The sequence below is a fragment of the Triplophysa rosa genome, linkage group LG11 (genome assembly GCF_024868665.1).
Source record: "Triplophysa rosa linkage group LG11, Trosa_1v2, whole genome shotgun sequence".
Classification (NCBI taxonomy): domain Eukaryota; kingdom Metazoa; phylum Chordata; class Actinopteri; order Cypriniformes; family Nemacheilidae; genus Triplophysa; species Triplophysa rosa.
This window is the reverse complement of record NC_079900.1, coordinates 13,785,533-13,802,851: the sequence shown is the minus strand read 5'-3', so window position 1 is coordinate 13,802,851 and position 17,319 is coordinate 13,785,533. Positions and strand designations below refer to the sequence as shown.

The 17,319-nt window shown below is 40.2% G+C and overlaps 1 protein-coding gene across 3 annotated transcripts in view; it reads left to right on the top strand.

Moving 5' to 3' along the window:
* The window catches only part of septin9a (septin 9a), a 75,266-nt gene that overhangs the window by 19,667 nt on the left and 38,280 nt on the right, over window positions 1–17,319 (top strand). For 2 of the 3 annotated variants that reach the window (XM_057345858.1, XM_057345857.1), the window contains one exon: window positions 12,113–12,790. In XM_057345858.1, the coding sequence (XP_057201841.1) occupies window positions 12,113–12,790 (678 nt within the window). Of the gene's footprint in view, window positions 1–5,008; window positions 5,222–12,112; window positions 12,791–17,319 lie in introns of those variants that run through there. The other variant, XM_057345856.1, reaches the window with a different exon arrangement.

Genomic DNA, 17,319 nt, shown 5'->3' with positions numbered 1-17,319 from the left:
CACTCCATTTAGTTTTGAGCTTTAAACAAAAGACAGATTTATGCCGTACTACTTTTGTCTCTGGTGGTGGTGCAGGCTGATTTAAGTTTGTAAGATTTTCCGTTGACAGGGCTGGATTTTCCACAGGCTTTGACTGGAAAAGGGAACCCGCTCATCAGGATGTGACAACAGGCAATAAAGAAAGCTGTGTGTGTGTGTGAATGAAATGCACTCAGATGCTGAATCAGTGCTGTGGTGTGTTTGGGACTCTGAGAGTTACAAAGGCTGCCAGAAAATGACAGCGCGGTGCTTTAGCTTTAAATAAATATATGAACCTATAGGAATATAATAATGGCCTTTATGTTTGATTTGAGGGGACACACCTGGTGCCCTGAGTGAGAGGCAATGGCAAGATAAATACACGAAGAATGACCCTTATGATCTCCATAACACCACAGCAGGTTCTGTTCTAGTTAGTCATAACTCCAGGCTGGTCTGTAATGGATTTAGCAGGAACTGAGGCAGAGAAACAGAAGAGAGAAGTATAGACAATAGGAGGGCTCTTACAGATGATAATGCAGTACTGTAGAGGAATACTGTGGTACTGAATGATTGCTCTTTTTATACACCCCAATAGCTACCATGGTACTTTTTGTTAGTGGTGGAGTGCTTGCACAGAGCTGAATGTACAGATTCATTTAACACTCTATTTAGTAGAAAAGACACGACATGAAGACTGAGAGATGGAAAACAGGAAGTGGTGAATAAGAGAAATGATGTAAGAATGGACCTCAGTCTCGTTTGCGTTTATTAAGATCATGGGTTTGATTTCAGGGAAACACATAAACTGATCAAGAGTTTCCTGAACTGAAAATTGCTTTACAAAAAGTGTTTTCCATGTGCATAGATGTGAAATGTATGATAATGAAGGTGGCGAAAGCTATATCTCACAAATCACACAGGTTTACGCACTGTCATCTGTCAGATAGCAGACGTCACTGTTTCACACAGTTTTATCTATTAGAGAGGAAAACAAGACTGCGTGGTTCTGCGTCTTCCGTTCTTTTATGTTTGTTGAATAGTCATGAAAGCTAACAGAAACAAGAATGATAATAGAAAACAAAGACATTGGTGAGCATTGTAAAAATAAAAGAGTTCAAAGCCATTTTAAAGTCATACGACCAATGAACAAATATGATGCGAACAATATCTTGTCTAGTCTTGCATAAAGCTGCTGCAACTCTTGCATTTTAGACTCACTTAACATGTTTTGTGACTTTCCCACATGAGACTCCATGTTAAATAAAACGGCTAGGTTTATGACTGGAATCTCACCATCAAATACCTTTTTATTGAGGAAATTACTGAGTACACCTGTATTACATCTAGCATACTTTACACTATCTAGGACATTTGTGATGGTTTAATTTTACTTTCAGAATGTTTACATTCTTTTTATCTCAACCACATGACTTCTAGGTGATTTTATATATTGCTTCAATTTAATTAGGGTTAAATTTTTATTTTGTGATTAACAACAGACCGGACAGACAAATGTTTGCACAAAAAAGTGCCGTTTCTCATGCGTTCATCTGGATCTTCTAACAGTAAAATTGTCATAATTGTTTTACTGTTCTGTGTGATTTGGCAACTCTTGTGGTCAAATAATAAACTGAAAAAAATGTTTGAAAATCTCTTCAATCCAAGTTAACTGTCATCCAAATGCCATAGGAGGACTATAAAAAGCAGGGATGCACTGATACCATTTTTTTAAAACACCAAAATGAAATGTTTAGGTTGCTATTTTCCAAGCACAACACACTGAAACTAATAAAAATAGATTGGCTTCTTACGAACAACTTCACCTCAAACACATTATGAAAAAAGACATCATTTTATGTGCTTGTCACAAACTGTCAAAGCACAAATTTCAGTTAGTAGTGTCAGGTATGTCACATGAGGTATCGATCTTTGGTATCGGTGTATCTTTACGAGTACGAGCATGAGCTTGGTATGGTGCATCCCTAATAAAAAGAGAAGCATTTAAACTTGATCGTTGTGCACCTAATATTCTGAATGGTCTCTGACCTGACTGTATTATGACACATTTACAAAAGTGTAACACATTGTTGAGGCAGTTTACAAAGTTCATGCTCTCAGCTGCCTTTGCAACATTACCACCTTGTACTTTAATTTTCAATAATCAATTATTCCCAATCTGTGTGACCAATCAGGATTTGAAGTTAAAGCTTCATTTCATAATTCAATGGTTGGTTTTAAATCTGTACAATAAAAACATTATGAGTTTTTCCACATGCTCTTGCGTTTTGAATACTGGTCCCAGCAGGTTTCCTACATTGACCAGTGAGACATTTTTTGGGCAGCCTGTGTCATGTTTTGCTGGCCCACTGCAGCAGACCAGCACAAAGCAGACCAGGAGAGTGCAGATAGCCTGACGTGAGATGACAGGCAGTGTGTAAACATGCTTATGGGGGAGTGGAAGGATACTTTACCGGTGCTTTGCACTTAAATGTAGATTAAGACTGGGAAATTATTAACACAATGCCTTATATCACATCCACTAACAGGCCCAACCTAATAGAATGTGAAAAATAAGTTTTTATTTTCCACAAGCTCAGGATATCTTGTGTGTGGGTCATTTCACCTTCAGAGTGATCTGTGCTCACTGTGGTTTGTCAATTTGAAATGAGTTATTGGAGCAGACAGCGTGTTTACAGAAGCCTGTCTCAGGCTGGTACAGATCTTCATGCTCCATTACAGAGTCTGTGAGATCTCACCATCTACAGCAAGAATCAAACCAGTTTATTCTTTTTCAGTTTCTGGATACAAGTATTAGAGCTAGAATTCAAATTGACATTCTTAAGTGTCCAATTTCACTACATTTTATGTGTTATAGTGACATCTAGTGGTTATAATTTATTTAATGATTTTATACCAATTGCTTCTGATTCTCCTAGATCAGGGATTTTTTAAAACTCGAGTCTGGAGACCGCCAGAGATCCCCAGAAAGATTTAAAGAAATGAACGCTAAGCAAAAAGTGCAATGAACTTAATTACGGTTTAAGCGTTTTCATTATCTAACAATGTTTCTAAAATGTGGAAAAATATGAAAGTGTTCTAAAACTTTTGAGCGGTAGTGTACTTTATAGAATATACATATTTTTACCCCAGGGGTCCCCCAGAATTTTTTTAGGAAAAAAGATTACGAAAAAAATGATAAAAGTCCACAGTGTTTATCTGCTTTTTTTGCTCTGGATAGTTTCCAGAATTGTTTATATTTGAAACTTTCTAATAGGTTTTCTCACTATAGTTTCTTTTTTCGGACTCAAAGTGAAATTGCTGCCGACTATTTAGGTTTAAAAACAATGTGTTGTCTTTATAATATTCTATTTACTATTTATCCAACAAATTTTTAAACGTTTCTTTAAACAGAAAAAAATATAGATTGATATATTTTTTAGAAAAGGGGGTCCCTCACAAAAGGTTAATTTGGGGGTCCTTGGCATCATAAAGTTTGAAAAGCCCTGCTCTAGAGTGGTTCTCACTAACTAAAGCTTGTATGGCAATAATTGTAAAGCTGCTATGACACAAGATTTATTGTGAAAGCTTATGAAAAAATTTGAAATTGAAATTTTTTCCCCCAGATTTTTTATATCCAACATTGCTCTATGTAAATGTAGTCATTTATTTATGCTTGGATGAGTTCACTTACTAATTATCTAACATTGTTTATATGCTCGTATTCATACACAAATATACAGACAAACACATAAATCTTGTCAACTGGTTCTTAAATATTAGTAAGATGAACACCAAATTTATTTTATTCTTCATATTAGACAGCCAAGTTTTAACTAATTTACGGAATAAGCACTAGCCATTTATGATAACTGCTTAGTATGCATCAGAATGGCATAGGCTTCTGCTTTGAATACCCTTTCAGGTTATACACAAACTGTCCGTCTTCCACTCCTCTCCACGTCTGGATTTGTGGTGTGTATGTATGTGTGCAGTATGTGTTTGGACATCTGTTTACAAGGGCCTGCATGGTGTTTGCATTAGACATGCCCGAAGAGCTGTGAAATATGCTGTATGATTAGTTGGATGCAGCATGAATTTCCTGTTTTTGTAGGCTCTGGTCCATAACACATCAGCCATCACTGCAACATGTAACCCCTTTATCTCCAACATCACTGTCCTGCACTACAGCGGAGACAGACATGTGTCATAGTTTTACAAGAAGAGAGCGATTTCCTTCTGGGTAAACCCAACAAACCAGTCACACGGCATTGTATTAGCAGTTAGCAGATCAAATCATTAACCAGCCCTTTAACTTTGCAGCGAAATACTAAACCGATGTTTTTTGACAGTTGTGCGAGTCATTTAACTGTCAGGACTGTCCCAATGAAAGTGTGTTGTGGTGGTTTTAGAAGATGAGGTGTGGGCTGAAACAGAGCTCTGATGGAGTCCGCTATACAGATGAGGTCACTGATTTACGACGCCCCATGGTCTCAGCCTCCTCCTCACTTCTATAAGAAACACTAGCGGTGACCCGAGGCGGTAGATGTGCTCAGATTCAGGAAACTACTGTGGAAGCCGCAAGCGTAGATGTGCTCTCCTCAGGGATTCTGATGAAATACGTGCTGCTACCGAGAACCTCCATTTTGCACATGCACATCTGTACTTTTATTGAAGGTTGTTCACCCACATCAGCACAATCCGAATGAGATTCATCTAAAAATACTAACGTTATCTCTTCTACGATTGCATGAAGTATCCCGTTTCAGTGAGTGTGTGGGTGTACTGGGGAGTATTCACTTGAATAACTGTGTGGTAGAAGCTGACCGATTCAGTACGAGAGGGTGGAGAGAGGGAACGATTCAGAGAGAGAGAGAGAGAGAGAGAGAGAGAGAGAGAGCACGGGGGTGGGGGTTGTCATCGCGTTCTCATTCTGAGGTCTGGTACGTTCAGAGAGTTGGAGGAAGTGGGAAAAACTAAGTTGGTCCTTTAAGAAAGTCGTGGGCTTGGATCTGGGGACTGCTCCGATCGCCTTTTTTTCTGTTACCTCCTAATTTGGGATTTGTTTGGGAGCTGGAGAGCACAGAGTCTGTGAGAGCTTTGCCTTGCTGGGAAAGGTTGCATTGATACTTCAAATTTATCTTCGAAATGTCTGATTCCACTGTAAATGCGCATTTAGAGGGAATTATCTCAGACTTTGAAGGTTTGTGTTTATTCTTTATACACACTTTGTATAATACTTTGTAGATTTGTTCTATAGCCAAAGTTTTGCATTTGAAAAGTTTTAGTACCACGCACATCAAATTGATTTGGAAGCAGTATTATAACTATTTTACGTTGGGTTGTCTGCATTTTTATCTTGATTTCTATAGCTGTTGTGTGCTGTGTTTATGTCACACTCGTCATGTGGCTGTCTGGAGTATGTGTGTTTGTCCTGCACAGTGTGTGCTATTGACTTTATTCTGCGAGCTATACACACTAAGCCATGCATGACAGGAAACGTCCTCGCTGTGATCAAATGAAAGCAACTTTAAACAACAAGACGTCAGAACGCTGACCAAAGCCATGAGCATAACACCTGGCCCCTCTCATTCCTCCTGCTCATCTCTATCACCTCCTACTGCTCAAGCTTCACGTCTCTGTCTTTCATTTTTTCATCGTTGGGCTCCTGGCATTGATTTACTCTGTCATCTTCTCTTTCCTATCCTCCCTCTCTGCCTTCCTCTCTCAACACCTCTCATCCAGCTGCAGGAGACCCTCACGCCTCTCCTATATGTCATGCACACACATGCACCACACACAAGACACATTCTCACATGTCTGTTTTTTTCAGTGTCATCGCTGCTTAAATCTTGGAATGCATTTTGTGGCAAATATCAAATGGAATAAGGCAGGTTAGTGGAGTGGAGGTAGAGCATCATGTGTTTGGGCTGGGTGGTCTTCCTCAGTGACCCGGCTTACCCGGAAAAGGGGCTTTAGCTCATCTGTGAGTCTGTGCACCTGGCTGCTTATTCCTGGACATACACTTGGAGATTGTTCATCTCAGGAGAAGTGAATGGATGTGTGTGTGTGTTTGTGTGTGAGGGAGACAAACAGTGTGCTCTGGCTTTGTGCTAAAACTTACAGTTGGAGGGAGGAAATTCCACAGAAACTGCTGAATTTTGCGGGTGCCGAAAATGGCGGCTTTGCCAGGCGTGGAGTCCTTTCTTTATGTAGACCTGGACCTGAATGGAAAAGTGTGTTTTTAAACGTACGCTAGTCTAGCATGTCCAGACCATCGACTAAATAAACCAAAGTGCCCAGAAGTTGTGCAAGATGATTCAATTGGATAAGAACTTACCAAATTGACAAACTAGTAGTTTAGTATGCTGCATCAGACAGTCAACAAATGGACTGCGCAGGTGGCCCTTGGGCGTGTCATCTGAGGCTAAAATGAAACGTACGCATAAGTGTAAACAAACAAAACAAACAGTGTCACTCAATAGTAAACAATAAAGTGTTCAGATGAACAAAAGATCATGTCATGTTTGATTCATACCCAGACAGACCCAAGTCTTTATGGGTCTCTGAATAGGTTTTGCTGAATAACAGCGTGCTTTGGATGACCTAAATTGGCCATTTTGGTCATTTCAGCGACACATGACAAGTATTTCGGACTATAGGGTTCATTACACTGCTGACAAATCAGACATCAGTATGGGAAAAGCACTCTCATTACGCCGTGACCAAACCACTTTCATGTTGTTGCATGTAAAGCTAAATGTTGCCTCTTAATCCACCATCAAGCGTGGCTATTTGCAGAATTTATAGGCAGGACTGACCACACTGTAAACAGAAGTATGTACTTCATAGTGTGGTTAGCTGCAGCTTTACCTCAGGGCTGGAAATGTGATGCGTCTCAGCTCTATGTGCACAAGCTCATTAGCTCAAGTTTATGAATCTCAGTGTTTTGTGCTTCACAAAGTGTCACTGACTGTTTAATCCTTTTAGTAGAAGAGATCTGCAAGCCGATAGAACAGTTTTCATGGAATATCAACGATAACAGTCCTTAAAGTGATATGTCAAATGATCTTCTTATTTGTTCCACCGAAACAAACAAATGACTTCTACCAATTATAACTGTTAATCTATTGATATCTTCCTAAAACATGTGCTATCTGCATGTGTTGTAGTAAGCAGTCACGAGACTTCCAGGCATCTATAATAACTGAGAGGATATTAAAGGTTCTCATTTATAAAGCATTATGAATGTCCTCAAGCCTAATATAAATAGGATGGATGCATAAAGATGCCGTACCAGTTAACCCCTTGCTATGCTGCATGTGAATGAGCGACAAATATCAGCATTTGTTTAACCACAACTAAAGTCAGACGAGACCCTTTGTGCTGCATTGTTTCAAAAATATTCTGCGGTAGTTGTGTGAGTGTATGTGTGGGAAAACAGTACAGTTGACAGATGTGTCAGCCCTTGTTTTCATACTTCTTCACCCAGTAATTGTTTTGTGTTGCACACATGATCAAGGAGGCAGCCACAGTTACACGCATTAGCATCTACTTTATGCACACACAGAGACACAAAAAAACATTCACACAGATATATTTAGAAAAAGTCTTACTCTCCACTCTTAGGAATTATATATTTGGCTAAACTAAATGCATATTAAACACCGCACAAACCTAAACAGTCTCTTACTCTCACCTCCATACTGTAGATCTGTGTGCACACCTCCATACATGTGGATGCATCTGTTGGTGTTTGTTTGTTTGCGTGCTTGTTTATGTGTTTATTCAATGCTGCAGCTGTGTATGCTGTGGAAGAGAGAGAGTGCTTATGTGTCTCTGTGAGGCCTATTTCCCACCAAAGCCTCAGGCTCCCTGTTCTCAACAGATCAGCAAGGCCAAACATATCATTACAGCAGAATCACACTATCTGTTTGTATGCCGTTGTTTTTGTCTGTATGCACCCCAAACACCTCTTTGGCTGTTTGGGTACTTGGGACGGCTTCTGAGGTCTTTTTGTGCCTGAGCGGATCTGACTGATAATTATGACAGATTACAGTCAAACTGTTATGATAGTTTTGGGGCTAATTTGAAACAAATAGCAATGAAATTGGGCACTTTCATTGTAATTAACGGGGCTTGCTGAGGCGTGTAGCTTATCCTGCGCTGCTGACGTGAATGATGGTGAGGGTTGTTGCGGAGAGCTGTGCTGTTACATTTTGATTCGAAATTAAATTAGTTGGCAAATAATAAAACGAGTTAATCATTCTGTGGGTTTACACTGAAGGCTGAAAGAGGGAACCAACCAAGCCATAACCAAAATATCACAGGGGATGGGCTGTTTTGATCTGGGCCAGGAGGTATCCACCTTAGCAACTCAGCAAAAATAGATGTATTTATATAAACACATACATATATACTGTATATACCTTTATGAAACAAAAAATATATGGGAATATACAGGAAAGCATAATGCAATACATTAAATAACACATGTCCAAAATATTAGAACCAAGTGCTTATTTTTATTAATTTAAGAAGCAGAAATTTCTCATGTATTATTCAATAAATTGTAATTTTGTACTATATTAACAATGTACTATCTAGATGTAGATCTCTTTTAGGTATATAATAAATTATTTTATCTTAATATATATAAGAAAATATCTATTCTTTGTGTAAGGGTACACACACGTCTATGTGACATTTTATATCTCTGCACCGCTGGAACTCTCATCAGATGTTTCTAGGCACCTCATCCTGTCAAAAATACACACATGTACTATATACTGTAAGAGATCATGTGTTTGCTGTGAAAAAGTGCTGCTGTGACTGTAACACCTCATATAGTGTGAGAGAGTACAGTGATAATGGAGGATACCTGTCTGAAATCATTCACTTCCTGTCTGTCAATGAAAGGGCTTTTTGAGGATAGAGCCTAACGCAGAGAAATTCTGTTGTAGAGCTTGTAGATCTGTGTATGCCTCTCGTAAAGTTGGGTTAATATTAAATAGTGCACAGTTCCAAGCGCAATAACAGTTGTATGGTGTTATTGCCTGAGCCAGAGGAAAGAGACTAAAATTCTCTTTTCCTGTTTCACAGTCATTTTCCATTAAACCCTTATCCCACCCCAGGGACATTGTGTGTGTGCATGGAGTTTTGTTTGCCTTTGGCTGGCACATACATCAAACACATTGCCCTACATAGTTATGCAATGCACGTGCCACGTGGGTCTGCCTAGGTTTGTCCCTCAGAGTCCATATTAATCCAATGGCTTGCTCCCAACAGGAAATGACATCATCAGGACGTGTCTTGAAAGAGAGCACCCCTCTCTGAACATGAGTCATGAGAAAAATGGTCATTCCCTTTTTTGGCTCAGGATAAAAGCACACTAGTTGAAAACAACTTTATATTATAAGCCCAAATGTACTGTACTGTACTGTCTTAACATGAGACAACATATACATAAGAGACAATAGCATCAACTATTATGCTTTAGACCTAGGGTACACAAACCTTTCTTGGGGTTTGGACACCGGGTCAAAGCTTGCCTTCAATCAATGGATGAATATCATACATGAATGTCAATATATGTCATTTATGCACTACAGTGAGCATATCAGTTATCCTGATGCACGTTTATGTTCTGAATGATTTTAATAGAGTAGTGTTTACCCTAAAACACACAGTACAGGCATACACTGACCCACAGATGCTTGCATATCTGATCAAAAACAGCTATTGTTTATTTCACATAAATATGACTGCCAATAGGACTTCAAACACTGATGATCTATGAACTATGATCCAACTGTGATTTGGTTGTTTTGATGTTTTGTATGAAAGAAAAAGCAATACAGGCCTTTTGTATCCATCCAGCGTTTATTAACTCCAGAAGCAAAAGGGTCAATTTTGTTGAACTATGAATATGAGACTTGCTACACAGATGTGCCACATAAGGTCAGAGTAAGTAGATTACACCGTATGTTTTGCCATGTGTCCTTAGCACCCCTCACACACAACCAAGTTGTGCCAAATCTCTAAAAGAATAGGCCAGACTGCTGTTTTAGTCTTGGCTATCTGGACAAGCATGTGCTAAAATGAGCAACTTGGAAAATACTTAAGTTCCACACACGTCCAGTGTTTTGCCAGCTTAGAAATTAAGGGAGGTTTTCAACAAACAGCAGTGCCAACTGGCCATGCCATTCTCTGCACGAGAGATGTGTGGCTTAATGTTTATATAGACCAACTGGACGAGATACTAAGCACCTGCTCAGAACTTAAGGGCATAACTTCTATAAAGTCTGTTTGCCATTACTATGACTGCTGTGTCTAGTATGACTTGTGTGTCTAGAAATTTCCTGGGGATTAGAACAGACAAATGTCCTGACCCACCAAACGTCCCTTTGTGTGTGTGCGCATGTGTGTGTATTCCTGTTGAGCTACACAATGCAGATAATTGAAAAATCTGCTCTCAAGGCCGTCCAGCTCCAGTTTCAGACCCTCAGCAATTTTCGCACTTTCAGCTATGGATGTCTAAGGGAATGTCTTGACAAATGCCAGCAGCTCATATTTCTTTGTACTGCTTTCAAAGAGCACAAGTGTGACATTGTTTGCAAGACAATTACTTTCATCAGCTCAAATCCACCAGTTAAAATGTATCAGTATTACAATCAGCTAGTGAAATACATTAAGCCTATTTTTAGGAAGTTGACATGTCCCGAAGAGCAAATTAATAAAGGCAAAAGAGGTAGGCTTAAGAGAAATGGTTTCCAGTAGTACAACCAAAAATGTATTATATATATATATTTTTGTCCTCATGCACTCATACATTCTTCAACATTTGAAGTTATTATTTTGAATTAACATTAAAAGAATTCGTACACATGTCAAACGAGCCATATCTGGCCTAGAAAATGATATGGCTTACAAATACATGTGCCTTTATGTAGGCCTAATGTAAAAACACCCAGACCATTTATTAAAAATATGGTCACTGACCTGCGTCATGTTTTCCATTGCTTCAGGTGCTAGGCGGTAGCCTTGTTGCGCCCTCTTCACGCGCTAATAAAAATGAGTTGTTTTAAAACTTCGTTTCCCATAAATCTCAGTTCAACTCGTATCGCTGGAGTAGAGTCAGGTGACTATCGATATCAAGCTGCCATGCTCACGAGACATCTGAAACGCGTCAAGTCAGGTATTTTACGATATAAATCCGAAAATCGTGTATCCGTACTGTTTATATTTATTATATTGTTTTACTGACGATTGTTAGAAATTGAACAGGTTGACGTGGGCGAAATTCAGACGGCATTTTGCGATAAGGCTACGCTACTTTCTTTCCTAACGAACGTGAGCACGGGGTTTTCAGAAGGGCGATGGGGAATTGTCTGGTTGGTCACTGTAGGTGTGTTTGACTTGAAGTGTCTCTGCCCAGACCGCTCGTTGTATGACGTCAAAGTATCGCGAGAGCGATTCTAAAGCATACGTTAAAAGTGTGATCTCGCGGTACTTTAAAGTCATATGCAGGTCGGTCTGCGCATCGCCGTCTGGTAAACGCCCGTTTCCTTTTACGACCAATTTTCAGTAGTTTTCTTTATAGTAAAACCAGCTTGAGAAAAGAAACGTATGTCTTTTTTAAATTCCAAAGCGCACATTTACGACGAGACAGTATAAGTTCTCACTTCATGTGCTCTGCAGTTTAAAGTGAATAGAGCTTTAACAACCTCTACAGTTTGTACTTTTGGTACTCTCTCAGGATCTAAATTCATGTTCTTTCTGTTCATGCTATCACACAATTTGTTTTTTTTTACTTGAATCGTTTTCGTTAGTATGTTCTTCTTTAATTAAAACAAATGTTGTTTATTTTACTTCAGAAAAATCTTGCTTGGTTAGAGTTTATTTTGACTTTGGAAGTTTTTGTTTTGATGGCCTGAAACTAAATATTTTCTGTAATGTAATTGAATTTATGTAACCAACTATACAGCCATAGCAGAATCTATTCAGTGAATATTAATTAATTGCACTTCAGAGTAAAACATATTGAGAGTTGCCTGATTTTAATGCAAATATATTTATTTGTATTTGTTTACAGCACTTAAGAGGTCATTTGAAGTGGAGGAAGATGCATCCACAAACCCATCCCCTCTCTCCCGCAGAACAACCAACCCTCTGCGCTCCTCCACTTCTTCCAGCAGTCGCTTCCATGACATGAGCTCCCGCAACTCCGAGTCCACTTCCAGGCACGCTTCCGATTCCTCCTCCAACCAGAGATCACCAAAGTCCAGCCTCCGCCGCGTGGAGTTATCATCGGGCCGTGTTCCAGAGACTGTGTCACGCAGGACAGAGATCTCCATTGATATTTCTTCTAAGCAGGTGGACAGCTCGCCCAGTCCTGGTATTGCCCGCTTTGGCCTTAAGAGGCCTGAGGTCTCACTCCAAAGTAAAGCCACAGATGTGCCCATTCACAGAAGGGCTGAGGGTAACCACAGCAGACCCCAAGAACCTCCGACACCCCCCAGGAGAGCTGACCCACCTCTGTCTTCATCCAGGATACCTGAGCTGTCCCAGAGGAGAGCAGAGCCTCCCAGTCCTCTCGAGATCTCTGCTTCCTCCAGACGGGCCGAGATGCATATTAACAGACAGCTGGACACACCTTCTCCTGCCAGGGAATCGGATAACAGCTTCACCTCAGCAGCCAGCATCACACCCACCTTCAATGAATACAAGACCCCTCCATCAGCGCACGAAAACCCCATAAGGCTGACAGAGAGTAAGTGGACTTCTTCAGTGCTTGCTTGCTGTTTGGTATGAAAACTGATCACATGATCTGGACCTGATGTTTACATTCTGTGTTTGGGGTGTCTGGTGAGATCTCTTGTACTAAAGCTTTGTTATGAGAGGTAGGGACCCATGAGGATATCTTCTTTTTGTGCACGATTCAGGTTGAAGTGATCACCTCGCACCAAATCTAGCGCATGATAATGAGACAAACAGAAACGGCTCATAGGAAAGAATGTTGCTTGGAGCTCTGTCAGTGAGTGAGGTCAACAGATCTTATGCATTGTCTAAGCACTGAAATTATCAGGTTTACTTTTTGTCCCAAAAAACTGCAACTTTCTATAGAACCCCATCTGCCCACTCTGTGAAAGAGACTTGGTGGTGTTGTCTGAAAGTTTACCTTCAGTATACCAGTGCTCTTGAAAGTGTGAAGTTGTCTATATTTACCCTGACACTTCCTGCACAACTGAATGCGGTTTTTATTAGCGAATTGTTAGCTTGAGGCTGTGCACATTCTTTTTGGGTGCCATCGGCCAATCAGCATTGTCAGGAGGATGTCATTTTCCTGCGGCTCCAGAAGGATTAGTGACGTGGTGTGTACAGCTTAGTCTATAACTGAGTGTCTGAGAACAAAGATCGCAATGTAGATCATGTACTTCCTGAGGTGCATGTGCCGGCCAAGCAGCTAGTATTTGGAGCAATGGGAATGCTAACAAAAAGCTTTCTTCAGGTATTATATACGTCTGAGTATAACACTGGCTCTTTCCGGAGCTTAGATGTGCACGATCCATATTGTATGTAGGGTCCATATTCCAAACTCATGACTAACAACCATGAATTGAGCCAGTTTATTTCAACACGAGTGGAGTCTCACGTAAAACACCAAATAAAGAAGAATTGGAAACCTTGGACACAGACACACTAGTTTTGTCTTTTGTACAAGTGTGTCTTTGCTCACTTTCAGTCTTTTCCAATGCTGTACTAATTCACCCAGGGGGATTATGGACCCCTGTCACCAAAAATGAAGATGGACCGATTTGTTTACAGCTGTTTTTTAGTGTACGTTTTCCTCTATTTAGGCTTATCTGTATCAGCTCTATGAGATCTGTTTGTGATTGGTGTTGTTTAGGGCTGTGCAAAAATATCGATACATGTAACTATTGCAATATATATATTTTTTCGATAGTGATACCTCTACTATCGATTTTTAAAAAAAAATCATGTCAAATACATACAGCCAAAAAGTAAGTGGAATCGCGAGCATGGCGAAAAATATAAGAACTCTTCGAGCTCTCAGAGCTTATGTGTGGGTGTGCTCTGGTTTTCAAAATACGTAATGGAGTAATGAGTTATATAAAATAATGCTGTTTGTAGGCTTTGCAAGTCATGACACAAGTCACTTGGCTACTGCAGTGCATTAGACAAAAAGTTTATTAAGAAAAGTAACAATGACATTTATTGTGCTTTCACGGATGTGACACCAGCACATTTACAGCACGGATGAACCAGGGGTTTTATACTGCCCATGTTCAGTGTTTTAACTGTAATGCACCACAACAGCCAAGTGACTTGCGTGACCCACCTTATTCCCCTGTGCTACCCACTTGAGGGGCACAATCCACAGTTTGAGAAGCCAAACCTCTGATCTAAAGGTCCGTGCATCACACATCATGGCCACTCTGCAGAGGTAAGGGATGTTTTTACACTTATCCTTACAGAAAACCCCCGGTGGTGCACAGCATGTTGTATTTCTAGCTCTACTTTTTACATTTTCTAGTTAAAGTATTGCAATATATCGCAAATGTGTATTGTATCGAAATATATGTAAGGAATAATTGACGACGGGCCGTTCAATTATCGAAAGTTAATGCACACCCCGAGGTGGCCGTTACACCTCGGGTGTGCATTAACTTTCGATAATTGAACGGACCGGAGTCAATTATTCCGCTTATACCACGGTCACAACACCACAAGACGTTGTTCCGATACCACAAGACGTTGTTACGATGTTTTATCTCAAGACATTTGTATGGTATTTGTCCCGGAATGCACTTGCTGGTAGGACTAATTTCTTACGTATCTCATCTGAAGGCGTTGCTTGAGCTGCATATGCAGTTTTCCGAGAGCGAGAGGAAGACAGACAGTGCACGTGCACACGCGTTTGCTTCACTGAGAGTGAAAAGACAAGTATCTATATTTGATTTGTTTTCGTCGTATTTAACACCCCTGTCGTATAAGAAAAGTATTAAGAGAAAAAAGTGACACGGAGGTTTCTGCGCCAGCTGCGGTTCTCGCAGTGGCATAGAAAGCTTCCTGCTGTGTGTTTTAAGTCCCGTTTACCCATTCCACAGACGAATTTAACATGTTGTTGTTGTTATTTTTGTGCTTCGTGTTTTATCTTTAACCCGCTGATTGTGTCATGTAGTTTGCCGTTACCTTTGATATATGCTTTAGTTTTTCATCTGAACAGTCCTGTACAGTGCTCTCGCCATTGTTGTTCAAATGTTCATGCTGTCCATAAATATTAATAGTTATTTCTTCTCAGACAATGGAATTTGCCAGTCACTTTGTCTGTTGTTATATACATATTCACTGGCGGACAGTAGGCTAAACTTGGCGAAGTGATATGGAACTGTAATGCGGTCAGCAGACCTGGAACACCTTCATAGGTGTGCGTTTAACTGAAAAATAATGCACACCCGTCGAACGTTCGTCAGCCAATCAGAATGAAGCATTCAACAGCCCCGTGGTATAAAGCAATATATTGTATCGTGACCCATCTATCGTGATATGTATCGTATCGGGAGGCACTTGCCAATACACAGCCCTAGTGTTATTATTGGTCCAAGGTGTCTCCCATCAGATTCTACATTTACATATGAGAGATAAATACGTCTGATGACTTTGCTCTCCCATTTGGCACAGTTGTCATGGATGAGATTGTGAGAAAACATCTTTGCAGTCTGCCTTTTAAAGGGCCTGTTGGTTCGTGCAGCACATGCACGCAGCTGGTGGGTGTGTGTTTCTAGATCTGGACTTCATCAAATTCTCAGCGTAAAAATAGACATCAAATTCAATTTCAGCTTTTACGCTGTTTACAGTGTAAACAGGATGGTTAACTGTTGAAAATGCTTTTGTTTTTTGGTCCGTATTTTATTCATATAGCAGGAGTCTGTGGACTTGTGTGTGTGTGTGGTAATGTAGTTTCACTGTGTTTCAAGTATGAGATAGGCCAGAGAGATGGAAAACCTTTTCAGGATGTGATCCAGGCAGCCTGCAGCACATTTGGGTTTAATTAGTGGTTCATCAGCAGGGCTCTGCTAACACAGCCCAGATAAGGAAAGCGAGCTAGAGAGATACTAAGTACCAGACAGGCCAAATGGGGCTCTGTAATGTGTCCAGATTTAAAACGTGCAGAAAAAGAGTCAAACTCAGCATTGCATAGTCGTTGCCTTTCTGGATCCCACACTTGAAGGGCTTGAGAACAAATTTTTACTAGGGTTCAATACGAACCTCGGTTTTTCACCGACGGTTTTTGGTTCTGATGGCTTTGCACATTAAAGTGTTTTTTTCATTGTTCTATTCTTATGTGATAGGAACAGTAAACAGTTAAGAACTATTTTACTGAAATTCTCTTTATTTAACTTATTTTATTATCTTTAAGCAAAAATCAACTTGTTCCTGGCTTACAGCAGTTTTTGGTTTACTGTTCATCAACATGCCAGTAAAATAAGCTTCTTGAAGAGGTTTTGCACATCAGAGTATTTAAAATAACGTAATGCAAAACTTTCCGATTGCTGCAATGGACGTAAACGTGCGGTGCGCGTAAAGCAGCTTTCACACAGGATGCGGAATGCGCTGCGCTATGAAACCCATTCATTTCAATGGCTTGCGCCGCGCAAGGTCGATTTGTCGCTCCGTTGACCAAAGCGTACGCGTACGCGCACGTGCAGCGCTGTCGATCTTGCGCGGACGCCACGGTCAAAGTTCAAAATAGTTCAACTTTTGCCGCTGCGCTCTGTGACGTTTACCCGCACGGCCAATAGAAATGGGGCAGGACCACCCACAGCCTCTTCTTCCTTGCTGCTATCTTACTTCTAACTAGCAGGGCTAGTGCTATCGCTTGCTTTTTAGCACGTGACAGATACATATTTTGCTGCTGACCGAAAGGTAAAACAAACAATCAAATGACTGTTTTGAAAACTCCGCCTACTTTGCTCTGGCCAGCGCAGCGCAAACCGAAATTTCTATTTTATAGAAATAAAATGGCTGCCGAAGCGCTGCTTTGAACATATTTTTATATGAATTAAAATGTATTTTTCACTTTTAATAACTTTCGATTGCATTTCTAGCGAGAAATTAGTACTGTAGTTTTAAAATATGTGGTTGGTTTTTGCAAAGATGGTCTCTGTTTATAATTCAAATAGACTTCCGTTACTCTGCCTGTATGAATCCCGTGTACTGAGCTGCCTTCAAGTAAAAACGCTGCCAGCTTTTCTTTTTACTAAAAAAGCGCTCTTG